General features: G+C 39.7%; 1 protein-coding gene across 9 annotated transcripts in view; it reads right to left on the bottom strand.

Moving 5' to 3' along the window:
• SUPT20H (SPT20 homolog, SAGA complex component) overlaps positions 1-17,627 on the bottom strand; it is a 34,123-nt gene extending 16,496 nt beyond the window's left edge. For 5 of the 9 annotated variants that reach the window (XM_068419440.1, XM_068419447.1, XM_068419413.1 and 2 more), the window contains exons 1-14: positions 17,545-17,627; positions 15,930-16,027; positions 14,666-14,701; positions 13,430-13,488; positions 13,281-13,347; positions 6,803-6,932; positions 5,739-5,842; positions 5,095-5,211; positions 4,909-4,962; positions 3,838-3,977; positions 2,393-2,549; positions 2,250-2,306; positions 1,139-1,210; positions 27-184 (exon numbers count right to left, since the gene is read on the bottom strand). In XM_068419440.1, the coding sequence (XP_068275541.1) occupies positions 27-184; positions 1,139-1,210; positions 2,250-2,306; positions 2,393-2,549; positions 3,838-3,977; positions 4,909-4,962; positions 5,095-5,211; positions 5,739-5,842; positions 6,803-6,932; positions 13,281-13,347; positions 13,430-13,488; positions 14,666-14,701; positions 15,930-15,932 (1,154 nt within the window). In that variant the 5' untranslated portion in view covers positions 15,933-16,027; positions 17,545-17,627. The remainder of the gene's footprint in view (positions 1-26; positions 185-1,138; positions 1,211-2,249; positions 2,307-2,392; positions 2,550-3,837; positions 3,978-4,908; positions 4,963-5,094; positions 5,212-5,738; positions 5,843-6,802; positions 6,933-13,280; positions 13,348-13,429; positions 13,489-14,665; positions 14,702-15,929; positions 16,028-17,544) is intronic. The other 4 variants (XM_068419472.1, XM_068419463.1, XM_068419420.1 and 1 more) reach the window with 1 other exon arrangement.
• Positions 17,628-18,836: the final 1,209 nt, after the last annotated feature.

The following is an 18,836-nucleotide window of genomic DNA, read 5'->3' as shown; positions in this document are numbered from 1 at the left end:
ACAGTTTAAAAGAACATGTAACTTACTGTGATGGAGTTAATAGGTTGTCATTTTCCTCATCACCTTTGAGTGTCTGAATTTTACCATAGTACAAGGGATTGCCAAGAGACTGAAAAATGGTCAGTTTTGTTTTTTGAAGCTGATTACCAACTTCACATTCAAACACATAATCATCTTTTATTTCCTAAAAAGACAGAAGAAAATAACCAAATAAGTCTTAAACAAGTGATAATAGAAACTGCTAGTAAAATATGCCAGTTTTATACAATGCAGTAAGAAACACTATAAGAAGCGGTACATTATCTAAAATGAAAGTGATTCGAGAGGAAGTTATCTAAATCGATGAGAGGAAAAACATTTTATCGTCTCTTAAAAATACAAAAATATTGCAAACTGTAAACAATCACGTTAGATATGGAAAGGCAGACTGGGTAAACATATATAGGCAGTTTTATATAAATTATGACAATGTAAAAAAAATGTTCAGAGTAAAATGTTGGAGATGAAGATTGATTTTATGGGAAAGTATTACTTTTTGCTAATATGAAACTACAAAGACATCATGATAGATGCTGTTAAAGATTAATTCTTTGTAATTCTGGAGGCAAGAGATTATTAATTGATTTATGGCTAATTATGTTAAATGACTACTTCTTATCAAATCATGTAATGTGTGCCGAAAATTTTAAGGTTCAGCTTAAACATTGCAGAAAGAGCTTTTTGTAAGAGGTATTTGATATTATTTAATCTCTTTCCAAATTTAACATTTTAACAGAAGCTCTTTTCCATCAGTCTTTGAGTATCTGAGTAAAGAAAGCAATTCGTTGAGCAGAGTACTGCTCCTTGTAAATTATTATGCTTTTTTTTACTATACAGCAACTACACGTTACTTGGGAAATTAAAGTTGCTTTTTCTTTTATTTCTGGAAAACCTGAGGAAATTACAACATCGATCACATACATGCTGCACTGTATGAAATTACAAGTATCTGTGGTAATCTTTCTGTGTCTGTGTAAGACATGGAAGATTAATTAAATTGGGGGAGGGAAGATTATTCCCACATTACTTCAATTTTGTTGAAATAAGAGGCATTTTAACTTGAGACAGAGAAGTTTGGCCAAAGGTCTAAACTACTCACATGTGCTGGCCAGACAGTTGGTTGTGAGTCGTCAGGCTTGATAGACTTTTCCACCTTGGCATATTTTTCCACCTTAAAGAAAATGGGAGATATCAGAAAAGAACGAACAATAGTCATATTGGGCCAGAGTTAAAGTTAATCTAGCACAGTTTCTTGTTTTTAACAGGGGCTAACATGATAGTCTTAAAAAGTGAGTGCAAGAAACAGACAAGGATAGCTTGATAATTTGTACGGCATCCCCCCTTTGTGTTATGCATTCAGAAAAAGTGAATTCGAGAACTTTCAGAACTTTACATTTATTCTATTATACTGTATGTTAAACTTAACAAAAGTGTGAAACATAGCTCAAGACTACAGTAGACTGAAATCACTGCCTGCAATGTGGAATAGTTAAGAAATTTCAGAATACCAGTAACTCCTACAGACTTTGATTAGGTCAAGCACAACACTGTTGAAGTGCAAAGGGAGAGAAGGTTTGTACAAACTTACAGCATCATTTAATGGATAATGTGCACTCTTGCCAGCCCTATCAAGTCCAAAGCTACCATCTTGTCTAGTCTACTGAGTCCCTTCTGTATGCTAGCAGTATGTGTTTTGGCAGTGCCAGAAACCAAGAATGTGAATGTCCCTGAGAAAAGAACGCACAGTGATCAGAAGAACTCTCAACTAGAATTCTTGTATAAAAGAAAATTAAACTATTGAAAATATTATGTCCCATAGTATCATAACATGTCAAAAAAAAGTAATTTCTACCAAGCTGAGAAGTGACTCATTTTTAAATAACTTCCTGACCTCATTTCTTTTTCTATTTTTTATGTTACCAGACAACTTCAAATAGAAATGTGCGCATTGAACCCACAGATGAACAATACTAAAGGTCTGTTTGCACTGTTTATCTCATCCAAACTATCATGTTACAATTGCAATGTATTCCAATGGGGTTCAGCTTGTGTTTATACCTTACAGTACAGAAAAATCATTTTAGACATTAAAGTCACTCCCACTTTTTAAAGGTCATTCTTTGATACCAGATACTTTTTAGTCACTTCTTCATACAATACAATGTTCAATATAATTGCTAATAACTGCTAATGGTAACAAATGGACTTACATCCACTTCAGAAGGTGCAGTCAAGTAGCAAGGGTTCTGTTTCCACATATCTACACACTGGAAGATGAAAAAGCAGTATAAATGTATTAAATGTTTTAAATAAATAGTTAGAAGCACACCCACCTACGTCTCAGAACACTTACATTTCCAGCTTTAGAAATTTTGAGGTCATACTGCTGGGCTCCTTTCCTCTCCTTTCTTTTCTGTAAGTAATCAAGTAGTCTGAGCTGAGGTGGAGTTGAATAGTGAGCTACTTCCTGCTGTCTGTTCAGAGATGACCTTGAGTACCTTTTGAAGCACCTATGGTAAAATGACAGATAAGCTTGTAAAACCATCAAAATGAAATTTCCCACTGCCTATGTACAAACACAGAAATATGCACGGAAATGCTACTTACATTGAGACTAAAAGACAAGTTTTGAAATATTAATTTAAAGTTACTATTCTGGATTACACTGTACAACTCAAACTCTTGATTTCATATTTTTAAAAAATAACAATATTCTCTTCATGTGTTTCAGCACTAAGAGTGGGGTTATTTTTGAAATGCATAATTGAAGTACATTGTCAAAATGAGTAACTAACTGAAAAGTTGCCAAGCTTAAAATATTTGTATATTATCACAGATTTCAGTTCTGTCAAAAGATCTGTGTACTGCTTATGTAACTATAAAGCAATAAACACAGTAACTACCCTCCTTTCTTTGTCTCATGCCAAACCCATTGGTACATTAATGCTGTTCTGGACATTCATTTAACACCTTTGCCCATTTTTCTAGTGGAAAGTTTGTTGATGACCCAGCTCTAATTTTAAGGACAGCTTGATCAATTTCACTATTTATACTTTTTTTAGATATTACCACTGGTTGTACATTAACATAGTATTTCAAAGCAATTCCGGTTTTAAATATTTCAGTAATTCTGACAGGCCCTTAATACATTTTCATTCTACAGAGTGAATGCAACTCTTTTAGTAGAACAAAAGTGAACCATTTCAAGCTTTTGTGGAACAAAGTGAACAACCATGCACAAAAGTGAAACAATTACAACGTTTTGTATATAGTGCATTTCATATTACTTTTAAGTTTTCTAAGATTCTAATATGCCTACACTTCTGTTTAGCCTAAATGTCAAGCATATAAATAATTCCCTTGATTTCCTTATTCAGGGTTAAATTTGTACATGGCTTTTAACAAATCAGAGACCAACATGCAAGATATCCATTTGTATATTTTACATTACTGAGCTGCCATCTGACTCAGCTTACATCTGAATTATGCAAAAAAAGGACAAAATCAAAACTGCAATAACGTATTATGTTAAGAAAATAACATAAACATTCTTTTGATATGCAAAAATAAGCATATTACAGTATCTACTACTAATTGAAATATAGTGTAATATTGACCACTTAAAAATAAGGTATAATTTCTTGACTGTTCCTCATATTCCTAATATTTAAGTAGATATTACTTTGAGCACTGCATATGAGAAGTAAAATTTTCATGTAGAGCGTTGCTTATATTTTTCTTTGAAAAGCTTCATAAAATTTCAAAGAAAGTCTCAACACGCTTCACACTGAAAACTACCGTTTCATGGGGCGAGTATTCATCTTCTGCTTGTTGTACAGGAGTCTGTTTGTAGTACAGGTCACTGCTATTGAAGGATCAAGACATAAAGGCTCTGCTGTAGCCAAAATAAGTTGGCTCTCAAGTAGGAGTTTGTCCTCCTGTAATATACACAGGTATTAATAAATGTAAAAATATGAAGACTTTTACACTAAATGAGTTGATATATACCTATGAATATGTGCACATTATCTTAAAGAAAACTGAAAAAATGTGTGTGGATAGTCGACAAAAGAAAATATTCAACAGTTAAGAATCACTAACCATGATTACGAATTACAGAGCATTGGGTGTGGTTTCCAATAGGAAAAGAAATCCTTCTGAAAAGTAGAGGGCGTGTTCTGGTTTTTTTTTGTTTGTGTTTTCTTTGTTTGTTTTAAACACAGTACTAGTGGCAATGAAATCCATTTTCTGTCAGTGATTTATTTTGATGGACTGGCCATCAGTGCCATAAACATGATCTACCTGGGACTTTAGATTACAATTTGAAATAGATTTGAGCATGACTGAGGCTCTGAAACACAAACAAGCACATTGAGTACACCATGCTACTTAGCATTTAACTAACTATAACTGTACAACCACATTTACTTAGGATTCTCTTTACTGTAACAGTATCAATAGCAAAATCATGCTAGAGGAGCAATTGTGTCATTAGACTCCAAGTGCTGTTCTGGGGCTGTATGTTGAAGATGAATGAAGTATGGTAAACTAGTTAAAGAGTAACTCCAATACTGTCATTCTGCATTACCAAAAATTACGGTCTGATTCTACAAAACTTTTAGCAAATCCTATTGTTTTCTATGGCATCTTGTGGGACGATACTATTAACAAGTTAATTTGGCAGCTCTCTGGAGCTTGTCCCGTGCAGCACTATGCACAACACTGTCAGTTTGAATTAATCAAAAACATCATCAATTTTGTTTACTAGATTATATTAAACAAGTAGATAAATAATTTAAATAAATTTTATTTTATTTTGTGGTGTATTTACCGCATCACTGTAAAGTTTTAAAATAACTGCTAACCCACCTGTGTCCATTTGTGGTTGTCACTTGTTATAGAATGCACATCACAAATTAAAGTCTGAGGAAGAAGACATAATGGTAATGAGCTTTCAACTAAATAATAAGATTTCTTAACATATGTTCAGTAACAGTTCATATCCAGTCTAGGAACTACCATTAATAGTAAGGAATGACTGAAAACACTTCTTACTTGCATTGTAGGACGCAAAAGAATGTGCTTGCTTTGGTATGTTGGAGATTTCATGTTACCAGACTGCCTATAGTCACGTATTTCTGCTATGACACATCCACAATGAAAAATATTAACCTAGTTGAAACAAAAAAAAACCCCTTGTAAATAAACAAATATTTACCAATCTGCCTCAGCCTCTGCCTCCAAAAAGAAGTTTGTTATGTATCATATAATACTCAGTGATAGTATGAATAACACTAAGCACTGATTTTGTCAGACCACTGGTCTTTACTACACACCTAGACATACCTAAAATACAAGCTTCAAATGTAGTTTTTTCATATGCCAGCAATGTAGTTTAAAGAAATTTCCATGTTAAAATATTTCATAATGATAAAGAACAAAGGACATTTTGCTACAGCACAGAGCTGAAGCTGTTTGGCAGCCTTAACCACAGCAGTCTCTCTTCTATCCCGTTCTCTTCAATATTTTTTTTGTCCTATATATCAATAAAACATTCATTTGGGGCATTAAATATTACAGTTCCAAATGGACAAGTGTTTTAGGTCTTGTGATTGGAATCACACACGTGAAGCATTCAAAAAATCAAGGTCTATCTGGGTACAAAACACAAGTTATTTTTGGAAATAAAACTTTCAAACCTGAGATTTTTCTAAAAGGTCAACCAGAACAGGTGGCAGCTCCTCTGCATCCAAATATTCAAGCAGCTCTCCTTCCTCATAAGGCAGCCGAATGGTCTCAGAATCTGAATTTAAACAAAACATATTGCTTTTCTTTTGCCTTTCAAGTTCAAATGTTAACAATGCGAAATCTAAAACAAGATGGCCACAGGAAAAAGCAGGGCTGGTGGAAACCTATCCAAACAGGCAATTATTTTGCATAGTATTAATTTTTTACATCCATTTCTGTTCCCAGAGCTTGATTTTGCTCTTATTGTGCCAAAAGGCAACATGCCTTTACAGCTCAACAGGACTGAATTTGTGCTCCCAGCTCATATACTGTATTTTAGCGGGAGAGGGGCTTTTTACAACGGCAAGTAGTGACAGGACAAGGGAGAATGGTTTTAAACTGAAAGAGGACAGATTTAGATCAGATATTAGGAAGAAGTTGTTGACTGTGAGGGTGGTGAGACACTGGAACAGGTTGCCCAGAGAAGCTATGGCTGCCCCCTCCTTGGCAGTGTTTAAGGCCAGGTTGGATGAGGCTTTGGGCAACCTTGTCTAGAGGAAAGGTGTCCCTGCCTGTGGCAGGGGGGTTGGAACTAGATGATCTTTAAGGTCCCTTCCAACCCAAACCATTCTATGATTCTATGATTTTCTTATTGCACATCACAGTACCAGTGGCATGAAGATGCAACTAAACTGGAACACAGATGCCTTTAGTCAGGCCTAGATTTAGGAAGCAGTGAAAGAAACAATTGGAGAGAAAGAGCGAGAGAAACTCAGATATGCACCTCAGGAAGCTAAGGGGAAATGAAAGAATGGAAGGCTATCAAAAATACTCACATCTACTGATTTATGCTGCACCATGAGACACTGTTTCTGAGCACCTCACAGATTTATGCAAATTTTTAGTTCAAGTACAGCTGTTTGGTTTTTTTTTTCCACAAGGGATGTTAGAATTGAAACAAATGTAAGCAACAACACATTCTAACTATTTATAGACCATTCGCAGTATTTTTAAAAATAAATAGCAAAACTATTACCTGAACCATTTTTTCCCCTGAGCATAAGCGAATAACCCTCATTTCCCGGATAGAGGTTCACTACCAGACATGACAATGTCTCCTGCATAACCAGCTTCTCAAGTAAATTCACATTGCGCCTCAGCTTCTGCTTTAAAAGTAAACATTGTTTATGAACATAATAGTATCGAGTAATTAGTAGCAATAAAAACAATTGCTAGAATATGAGTACTATTTAGATTAATGTTGAAGTATTTAGCTAAACAAGCCCGGTTAAATTTAATTGGACTGTATTCAATAGACTATATTCATTATGTATTATTATACATAATTATACACAGATTTTTTTTTAAAAAAAACTCATTTAAATTAAAAAAAAACCAAATAAAACCTTGACTTATAAGTCCACAGACAACACAGTTAACAAGAATGACCCTATGCTACAATGCTGTAAATCTACAGTGCACTATTATTTGTATAATTTCTATAAGCATCACTTATACCATCATTTATACACTATACATTGATAACAACAAAAAAATATTCAGTACTTTCAAATATTCCTAACAGATATTTCTTTCCAGGATTAAAATATTGAATTGCAGCATTTAGAAGCTTTCTTAATAGCACTGTCTTGTCTGTATTTGCTGAAATCTGACCCAGCAGCTGCAGAGACTATTCCCCTTTCTAACTGTAGGAATGATCTTTTCCATGTATAACAGATTTCTAAAATTAATTAGCATGTTTCAAAGACCCCATGTACATCCTACAAATTTAAACATTTTAAAACCCATCTGAAAACTTAAAACAATGAATTCTAAACCTCAGATAATTTTACACCTGGTTGTAGGGTAGATTTCATAGCTGAATACCAGGTCTGGGTGGAGCCATTCACTGGAAATTAACCCTAGCACTCAGACCACCCAACTACTCTTTTCACATACATCCAACTAAGTAGTGGTAGGCTATCTCTTTTTGAAGAAATTTACCTGTCCAGAGATACTGGGAAGACAGAAAGCAGAATCATTACTTGTAGGAGAACTGTTCCTAAGAGAAAAGTCCCAAACACAAAACCCCAAATCCCACAGCAATATAATCCAACACATCGTTCTAACACGTATGCAGAGAAAAAGAAGGAAAATCTTTTTCACCTCCTGCTATGCAGTTTTGGAACCACTGCCAAAAGTTAACTCTTCCCCATGCATCATGAATGATGGTGACTACATCCTACTGCCTTTTACAGTTTAGAAACTGTGGAAACTAACACAAAGAAGAGGACAAAATAGCACATAAATCCTGAAGAATTAACGGGGAAAGAATTGGAGGAGCATGGGAGAACGGAGGAAAACATGTCATGGCAACAGTAGAGGTACAGACTACTCAGGAAAGCAAATTCCTCATATTGGACTCTGATGATGCAGCCTGTTATGCAAAATGCTCTTCAGTTAAATCTCTATTAACCACCCCTGACATAAAATAAACAGATCACCTCCACAATAAGCTCTTGTAGCTATTTACTATATCTATGAAATGGAAATCTGAAATAACCACCCCAGGTTCTTCCCTTGACTTTGGACATGTTTCATTAATCCCAGCACCACTTTATGAATGCACAGAAGATACACCTTGGAAGGTAGAATTTTGTCTCAAATTCAGCAGAACTATTAACTATTTGAAAATTAACTTCATGAACAATGCTAAGCATTGTTCTTTCAGGAAGCAGAAAAAGCAAAGCAGAGTTTTGTATATATTGACTGAAAAATAAAACCCAACTCAATAAGACAACTTGAGGAAGCATCATTTTTTGGTTACAAAATACAAGGAATAAACTAAAGCCTAAAGATGTTTGTGACCTAGCTGAACCAAAAATAGATCCTGAGAGAAGACAAACTCATAACTAAGTATACTTCCACCAGGATGTAACTGGTTGTGTCAATCTTTAGGCTGCCATTCAAATAGAGACTAGTATTAATGCAGCTCATAAAGACAAGGGCCATGCAGCCTCTGTAGTGGAGGCAAGAAAACATGTATTTCATAAGTAACACCTATGGTAAGTTTTTGGAGATAAAACTTCAGGAATACTGTGGCCTGAACAAAGTCTGCTTGTTTCACCCTAAGAAGGTTAGCTTTACTAACCTCAAGGACAAAAAAAATCCCACCAAAACAAACAAAAAACCCCCACTGTTATCTGGCACCATTTGGTATTCATGTATCACAATTACTCATTCCCCACAGCTACCAGCGTACTTCTTAGAGCCACTTTTACAGCAAGGTAGCAGATATATGCTTTACCATTTTTGTGCTAGTCCAACATGGAACTCAAGTGACTTTCATTAACAGTGTTCTGAAACTTTGATTACTTTGAGATGTTTTCATGCTTGCACACTGATGCTGCCATGTGCAGCTGTCAGAAGGTATCACTTGAGAACAGGCGACTGATCAGTAATTTTTTTTTTTTTTGTAGTGAAGCCCCTCAGATTCTCAGAGAAGGGCTCCTCAGAGATCAGCAGTCCCGTGCTCATGGATGAAGTTTCACAACAGCGTTATCTTCTAACCTTTGCACCTCAATCTTTGAGCTTCTCATTTTCAACTATCCACATGTCAGTTCAGTCAATAAGGGCTCTAAATACAAACTTTCCTATCATAATAAGCTTCCAACTCTTCAATAAAGAACAACTTCAATTTTTATTCAAATCTAGATCGGTAATAATCCGCTTCATCTACTGTAATGTTAAAACTCTCTTCACTACTTTAATTTTATTATAGTTGGGTAAGTTTGCTGAATGCTTTCTAGTTTAGCAACAACTATCGCATTGAAATCCTACTTTTTTCCCAGGTTCCAGTTTAGCAAGCCTGATCTTCCCCCTGTTGTTCAAATATCTTGTTACTCATTCACTATTGATCACAGAATTACAGAATGTTAGGGATTGGAAGGGACCTCGAAAGATCATCTAGTCCAATCCCCCTGACGGAGCAGGATTACCTAGACCATATCACACAGGAACGCGTCCAGGCGGGTTTTGAATGTCTCCAGAGAAGGAGACTCCACAACCTCTATGGGCAGCCTGTTCCAGTGTTCGGTCACCCTCACCGTAAAGAAGTTTTTCCTCATATTTATGTGGAACCTCCTGTGTTCCAGCTTGCACCCATTGCCCCTTGTCCTGTCAAGGGATGTCACTGAGAAGAGCCTGGCTCCATCCGCATGACACTTGCCCTTTACATATTTATAAACATTAATGAGGTCACCCCTCAGTCTCCTCTTCTCTAAGCTAAAGAGACCCAGCTCCCTCAGCCTCTCCTCATAAGGGAGATGTTCTACTCCCTTAATCATCTTCGTGGCTCTGCGCTGGACTCTCTCTAGCAGTTCCCTGTCCTTCTTGAACTGAGGGGCCCAGAACTGGACACACTATTCCAGATGCGGCCTCAGCAGGGCAGAGTAGAGGGGGAGGAGAACCTCTCTTGACCTGCTAACCACACCCCTTCTAATACACCCCAGGATGCCATGGGCCTTCTTGGCCACAAGGGCACACTGCTGGCTCATGGTCATCCTGTTGTCCACTAGGACCCCCAGGTCCCTTTCCCCTACACTGCTCTCCAACAGGTCTGCCCCCAACTTGTATTCATACATGGGGTTGTTCTTGCCCAGATGCAGGACTCTACACTTGCCCTTGTTATATTTCATTAAATTTCTCCCCGCCCAACTCTCCAGCCTGTCCAGGTCCCTCTGAATGGCTGCGCAGCCTCCCGTTGTGTCAGCCACTCCTCCCAGTTTTGTGTCATCAGCAAACTTGCTGACAGTGCACTCTATTCCCTCATCCAAGTCATTAATGAATATATTGAATAGTACTGGTCCCAGTACCGACCCTTGCGGGACTCCGCTAGACACAGGCCTCCAACTGGACTCTGTCCCATTGACCACCACTCTCTGGCTTCTTTCCTTCAGCCAGTTCACAATCCACCTCACTACCCGATCATCCAGACCACACTTCCTCAGTTTAGCTGCGAGGATGCTGTGGGAGACCGTGTCAAACGCTTTACTGAAATCGAGATAGACCACATCCACAGCTTTACCATCATCTATCCACCTGGTTACATCCTCATAAAAGGCTATCAAGTTGGTTAAGCATGACTTCCCCTTGGTGAAGCCATGCTGAGTGCCCCTAATGATCCCCCTATCCGTGATGTGCCTAGAGACAGCACCAAGGACAAGTTGTTCCATCACCTTTCCGGGGATGGAGGTGAGGCTAACCAGTCTATAGTTACCCGGGTCCTCCTTCTTGCCCTTTTTGAAGACTGGAGTGACATTCACTTTCCTCCAGTCCTCAGGCACCTCTCCCATTGCCCACGACTTAGTAAAGATGATGGAGAGTGGCCTAGCAATGACTTCTGCCAGCTCCCTCAGCACCCGTGGGTGCATCCCATCAGGGCCCATGGATTTATGGACGTCCAGATTGCTTAATTGGTCCCTGACCCAGCCCTCATCAACCAAGACAGATTCCTCCTCTATCTTGACTTCTTCTGGGGCCTCAGGGGTCCGGGGCTCCTCAGGACAGCCTCCAGCAGTATAGACAGAGGCAAAGAAGGCATTCAGTAACTCCGCCTTCTTTTTATCCTCTGTCTCCAGGGCCCCCACCTCATTCATCAGTGGGCCTACATTGCCTCTAGTGTTGGCTTTACCTGCAATGTATTTGAAGAAGCCCTTTCTGTTGTCCTTGACCTCTCTTGCAAGGTTTAATTCCAAGGAGGCCTTAGCTTTCCTAATTGCCTCCCTACATCCTCTGACAACAGACTTATATTCCTCCCAAGTGGCCAGCCCCTCCTTCCATGATCTGTACACCCTCTTCTTCCACTTGAGTTTGCCCAGCAGTTCCCTGTTCAACCATGCAGGTCTCCTGGTACCCTTCCTTGACTTCCTACCTGCTGGGATGCTCTGATCTTGGGCTCGGAAGAAGCAGTCCTTGAATGCAAACCAACTATCTTGGGCACCCTTACCTTCTAGTACCCTGTCCCATGGGATTTCCCCTAGCAATTGCTTGAAAAGGCCAAAGTTGGCCCTCCTGAAGTCCAGGGTTGTGATTCTGCTAGCTATTCTGTTCCTGTCACATGAGATCCTGAACTCTACCATCTCATGGTCACTACAACCAAGGCTGCCCTCAACCTTCACCTCTTCAACCAGACCCTCCTTGTTAGTGAGGATAAGATCCAGCAGCGCTCCTCTCCTAGTCGGCTCATCCACCATTTGCATCAGAAAGTTATCATCAATGCACTGGATGAACCTCCTGGACTGAGGATGGCTGGCTGAGTAGGCCTCCCAGCAAATATCAGGGTAGTTGAAATCCCCCACGACAACCAGACCCTGTAATTGCGAAACTGCTCTCAGCTGCCTGTAGAAGGCCTCATCACCCTCCTCATCCTGATCCGGTGGCCTGTAATAGACACCCACAACAGCATCACCCCTGCCAGCCTGCCCCTTAATTCGCACCCAGATGTTTTAATCTTTTCAAGTCTGTGATTTGCTTAACACCTTACTCACGTTTGTGATTTCAATCAGCATCATATGCTAAAGAAAACCAACTACATCACAATCACCAAAACGAATTACAGGTGCTCAGTAACTAATGTCTCATTCCCATTTGTCTTCTCATAGGTTTTTACTTCCTTGGGAAGCAGCAATACAGCAGATTCCACACTTGTTCTTCTCATTCCATCTGATATTCAGTTTAGCAAGGTAGCTTGGGCCTTTTACACCTTAGATTTATTGTTGCTAAGCCTGTTTGAGCTTCTTTGTTAACATTACGGAAGAATTTCACAAAATACCTTAGCAGTTCATCAGTTATCTGAGAAATAAATCTGAATTTACAACACAGCACAGATTCTAAAAAATTATCCACATTTTTTCTCGTGTCAGTCATGCTAAGCAATTGATTCTGAAACAGTGATACTGACAACAGTGCACGTGGCATTGACACTGGCCCTGAACCTGACCACAGCTGACTGCAGTGACACAGGATTAAGCCAGAATGAACAGGTCACTCGAGCCAGTCTAGGCCTTACTATTCATATTATATCACTCAATTATTTTAATAGTACTGTTATCTAATAAACTTGTTATATACACCTCTGCATTCTAGACCATCCTTTTGAAATTATCTCTTTTCATATATAGAAGAGCATATGAAGAGAACAGTCTTTACAATCCTCTGCCAGCATTCTACCTTATTACCTTTAAAAACAGATTTAGGGTTACCAGGTAGCCATTGGCCCTCCTATCACCTTGTGTTTATTTCAAACTGAACTAAGATGATGCTATTAAGTTACACAGTTTAGTCCACAAAAGTCATAATAACCATTTCTCCTCTAGTGTTAGCCTTAGGTAACTACTACAGTAACCAGAATTTATTTTTTTTTTAACAAAGGAGTTAAGTGAAATAAAAGACGTATTTTCTGAACTTGCCTGTTCAGACAACAATGAAAAAGCTTCTCAGCAATTTCCACTTACCTTTATCTCAGGCTCTTTTTCACATTCTTCTATATATAAATCATAGAGTTTTTGAAACACAGATTTTCTGAAATTAAAAAAGCTTAAAATGTAACCAAAATTAAATCAAAGAAATGCTATTTAAAAGCTAACACTGAAGCTCTTACTACCTTCCACTGGATAAATATTTTCTTTTGGGAGGTCTCTGACGGGCACTTTCAATGATATACTAGAAGAGAAAAGTAAACCATAAAATAACACATATATTAGAAAGAAATTTAATTCTAGCTACTGTGCAACTGTAGATCATTATCAGACAGTGTTCTATGGATACAGAAAGTAATTAACACTTATGGTATGTGACTGTTTCAAAAGTGTACTAAACATGATCTGGTATATGTTACAGTCATCAACAAGGACACATCTCAATTTAGCTGTGAAACAGCATTTCATGGCTATGGCACGAGTTGCACGTGAAGTCTTGATTTTACATTCATGTTTTGTAATTACAGTAGTAAATAACACTACTGTAGTAGTTAACATTACTGTACTTAGTTAACTACTGTAGTAGTCAACAATCCTGAAGTTAATATGGTAACGCACTGAAATTAACATGCTAAGATACAATCAAATTCATGCACACTGGTTTGGCAACATTTACAAATCAAGCGCTCCTCGACATAACCAACTTCAGGAAGTTTAATTTTCCCCTTGTTTCTTGCATTTACACTAGTTTTCTACAGAGCTGTGTATCATACATAAAATTCATGTACATCAAATATTTGAATTAAAAAAGAAGAAAGATATCATCCTACATTAAATGTAGCTTATATTCTAACGAGGTTTTTTCCAAATCTCTGTGGTTTGTCTGAAGTATTTTGATTAACAGCTTAGTTCAGAATTTGAATGAAGAGAGGTTCTCCCACAGAAACATGTATTTCCCATAGCAGGGTTCAAGGTAACCATTATATCCGATATCAGCGTGAAAGAACACGTACGTGAAGGCACCGGCCTCTTTGTTCTAACTGGGCTACCCTTAAAAACACAAACAGGATTTTGCCATATATTTCTGCCAGCTGTGTCTGGATCACCACTGTACAGCTCTGCTTATTTCACAGCACGCAGATTTGCTGCTCTTAAAAGGGGAAAACTGAAGTCCTCCACAGTCTATCATCATGGAACCTGATGATATTCTCAGTACAACAGGTAAGAGACAAATATGTGACACAGCAAGTTTAGTGAAAATTTTGCAAAACCAGTGTTACATGTATGGGTGATTATTTATACACACACATATTTACATAACATGCTCCTCCACTGCTTTTCAGAAGAAATATAAAAATACAAGTTATTTTTTTAACTGTGAGACCAATATACTATGTGCAAATAACATAGCTACTCCTTACCTCTGCACGATCCAATGCCAGTTCTAAAGCTTGTTGCTGCAAGAATTACAAAGGGTTTTTTAGAAAGTACATTAACTGTTTAAACATCCTCGTACACAGAAACCACTACAAAAACTCTATTATTACCGATATGAATTTATAGTTAGAAGATGGGCTCAAACATTCTTTGGCACATACTAAACTTAGCAGCTAAAACCTCATGTAACTGCATCAACAGTAATTAATCCCACTACCAAGCGTCTACACTTGCAAGATTTTGACTAAATAATGAAGTCTTAGAACAATGAAAGGCAATTAGAATTAGGATTAAAAGTAGGAATAGAAATTACACCTAATAAAAGTAATAACAAATATTAACCAAAGCACTCAGAAATGACAAGTAGAAAATCTAGGCTACACTATTCAAAAAATATGGAGAAGTGTTTTGGAGAATCTTCCACTCCTCAGTAAAGCTTAGAAACACTTGTAATAGGTACTCCTTCCCATGTATGTATTCATGTTGTTTCTTCAGTTTAACCCACCCCTATCAGCTGTTCATGAAAACAAACACATTTACTCAGGCCTCAAGGAACAGAAGGCATATGAGCCACATCCAATACATGGCAGTACTAGTTAGAATAGAATTCAGGGGAGAAAAGCATACTACAGTAACAACAAAGAAATACACAGTAAAAATACTTGGGCTTTTTACCATTCACCTACAGTCTCTCTGCTACAAGATTTTACCTGTTCTTAAAAAAAAAAAAAAAAGCACTGGACATGCTATTACTCATTAGAACCTGCCACTACGGAACTTTAAAATTTTAAAGTCTGTAGGTGTTTATATGAATATGTCAAATACTCATGATTTCTATATAGGTCTAGTGGATAATTGCATGATTTCAGGCATTCAATTCACTGACTGCTTGACAATAGGTAAAAATCCAAGGCAATATTATCACCTGTGAATAGAAGAATACTATGTGGAGGCAGGATTTATACTTCATACTCAACTCTCTAACACCAGTCATGACTGAAAACACAGCACTAGCTTTATATGATAATTCCTATTATGCACTGGACAGTGACTAAGTGTTTAGAAGTATTTACAAGCTATAAAGGAAGACATCCCTAAAAAGAGAAATATCAGAACTCAGAAGTGATATGCAAAATAATTTTTCTTAAGAAAATGAGAAACATTAATGGCATTCTCCTCATCAGCCAGATGGCTAGTAGACTAAAGTGAAAAGATCGGAAAATATATATTACCTGAACCATAACTTACCATTGTAGTTGAAGCCAGGTGACCAAATGGCAAAAGAAGTACTTAAGAAGTTTGGTGCAGTAGGCAAAGAATCATATTTTATGGTCACACTTGGGGTACTGAAAAAAGGTCAAGGAAAAAAAAAATCACTAAGAAACTAAAAAAGCATTTTATTTAAATACACTTTCAGTGGTTAATTGTAATTAAATTTATTTTACATAATATCCTTTCCTTCAAAAGTAGAAACAAAAAAAGTTCCATTCAGTGTAAGGGCAGAGGTTCCTATTCTAATGACTACTACTGGTTTGCACAAGCATTTCACATTAATTATGTTAAACAGTAAAGTAACAATAAGCATATAATTGAAATTATATAGCCAAGTACTCTTCTCTATTACAGCAGTCTACCTAGACACCCCAAACATCACATACATCGGCACAGAAGGCTAGAATATTTAATGACAAGCAGCCAGAATGTTTAGTATACTCTATTAGGTTTTTTGTTTTGCTTTTATGAAGGTATTACTCCACTATTCCACTAGCAGTGCCAGCTAGCACTCTTTTGAGAGGTCAGTTTAATACTGATTCACAGTAGGCTGTCAACTACAATGTGAATAAAATTTGCACAGCACTAGCATGTTCCTTAGATGTCTTTGCCCTCAGATACTATGTCCCTATGCCATTTCATTTTAAATTCAGTTAGATAGTTGTATGAGAAAAACCACCAACTATCTCAAAACCTCCAATCTTTAAATCCTGTCCTTTGTATCATTGCCAATGAGATGCGAAAATTCGAGTCAATTTTGCTTTCACATTTGAACACTACAGTGCCTCACTATAACTGAAACGTTCACTTAAGGAATTCCACAACACATAATTTTAACTTGCGGAAATATTTCTGTTGCAGCTACATTCCACATCAGCCACGGCTTTAACAAACACCTTCCTAGATTTCAGAGGACATACGCCTGCTACCTAACACCTCCCTAAACCTTACTCAGCTGTTTCAGCGTAGAAACAATTTCAATAGAAAAAAAAAACACCGACAATGACTCAGAGCTCCCTGCAAGGCTGAAACCTGCTGGCTTCTGGCAGATGGCGAGGTAGTGGGCGAAAAGGAGCCTGCACAGGATGGCCCAGGGGGCCGTCCATCCGTGCCATACTACAGGCCAGCTGCTCTCCGCCCCCGCCCCGGCTCACGCTGAAGCCAGGTCCTAGAAGCGGGAGACCGACAGAGCACCCAGCCCGACTGCGAGCCAGGCGCAGGTGCAAGGCCCGCGACGGACAGGGAGCCCGATCCGCCCAGGCCCTGCCGTAACCGCCCCGCCGGGAGGGCAGCGGGTACAGCCACACCTCCGCGCCCGCCGGGGCTGCCGCTGTCTCCGCGGCCACGGGCCTACCTGCGAGGGCGGAGGGCAACCGGAGGGAGCCACTGACCGCAGCAGCCAGCTGAAAAGGGCCGGGACAGGCCAAGCCGCAAGGCCGCGCTACGGCCGGGCCGAAGGGCGCAGGCCAGGCCCCCAGCTCCCGCGGCCCACCCGGCCCAGCCCGCCAGCGCGCAGGGGGCCGCCGCCACCCGACCAACCGCCCCCTCCCCGACGCAGGCAGGGGAGAGCCGCGATGCCGAGCGCCGTTACCTGCCAGGCTCCCCCGGGGCGCTGCCCGCCGCGCAGCGGCCCCCGCTGCCCGCTCATCCGCCCCCGCCTCAGCCCACCGCGGCGCCCCCGGCCGCTTCCGCCCCGCCGCTTCCGAGTAGCTCCCGGAAGGGGCGGGGCAGTCGCCATGGCGACGAGGTGGTTATAGGTTGGGGGGCGGGAGGCGACCCGGGGCGTCGCCATAGAGACGGGAGGGCGGGCTCCTAAGCCCCACCCCCTTTCAGGCGTGCCGCGGGCCCCGCTCGCGCCGGGAGTAGCCGTTGGGCGCTGAGGAGCGCGTGGGGCGGCTGAGGCGGGCGGTGGCGGCGGCAGGAGGGCCGTGATCCAAGGCCGGGAAGTCCGTAGGCTTTAGTGGCAGTAAAGTGCCTGGATACCTCTGCAGGCCAAAGGTTTAATGCCGTTGTGAAGATCTTTATGGGGTTGTTTAGTCTGGAGAAAAGGAGGCTCAGGGGAGACCTTATCACTCTCTACCACTGCCTGAAAGCAGGTTGTAGTGAGGCGGGTGTCGGTCTCTTGACCCAGGTAACAAGCGATAAGACGAGAGGAAACGGCCTCAAGTTGCACCAGGGGAGGTTTAGATTGAATATCAGGAAAAATTTCTTCACTGAAAGGGTTGTCAAGCAGTGGAACAGCTGCCCAGGGAAGTGGTGGAGTCACCATCCCTGGAGGGATTTAAAAGACGTGTAGATGTGGTGCTTAGGGTCATGGTTTAGTGGTGGACTTGGCAGTGCTAGGTTAATGGTTGGACTTGATGATCTTAAAGGTCCTTTCCAACCAAAACAATCTATGATTCTATGACTAGGTTTCCTTGTGTCTCAGGGATGCTATATGGATATTTGAAGATTTTTGGTGTGTGGCTCCTGTGCAGCAGTGTGTTGGGGAAACTGGTTTCCCTGCGGGCAGAGAGGAAAGATTGGGTGGTGGGTGGTGTGACAGCAATTCAAGGAGAGAGAAGGATTACTTGGGAAAGGTATGGTGGACACATGGCTGGGGAAGCTTTGCTTAGCATCTCAGTGCCTGAATGTAAATTTTACTCAATTGTAATGCTCTGTATTTTCAAAATTCCCATTTGAGGTATACAGGAGTTATTCTAAAGAATGATACTGGGAACATTTAAGCCTGTTTTCTCTGTAATAGATGATGGTGTTTTAGCAGCTGCTTCTGGGTAACTTGGTAGATCTGCTGGGTGATTCATGAGTTCATTATGCAAACCACCATCAGTTTGAAGTGATAAAAGCTAATTTTAAAATTGCATTAAAAGCCTGCTGTTTGTG

Source organism: Nyctibius grandis, chromosome 2 (genome assembly GCF_013368605.1).
Source record: "Nyctibius grandis isolate bNycGra1 chromosome 2, bNycGra1.pri, whole genome shotgun sequence".
NCBI lineage: Eukaryota > Metazoa > Chordata > Aves > Nyctibiiformes > Nyctibiidae > Nyctibius > Nyctibius grandis.
Note: the sequence above shows the minus strand (reverse complement) of the source record. Positions and strands in the feature narration are given on the sequence as shown.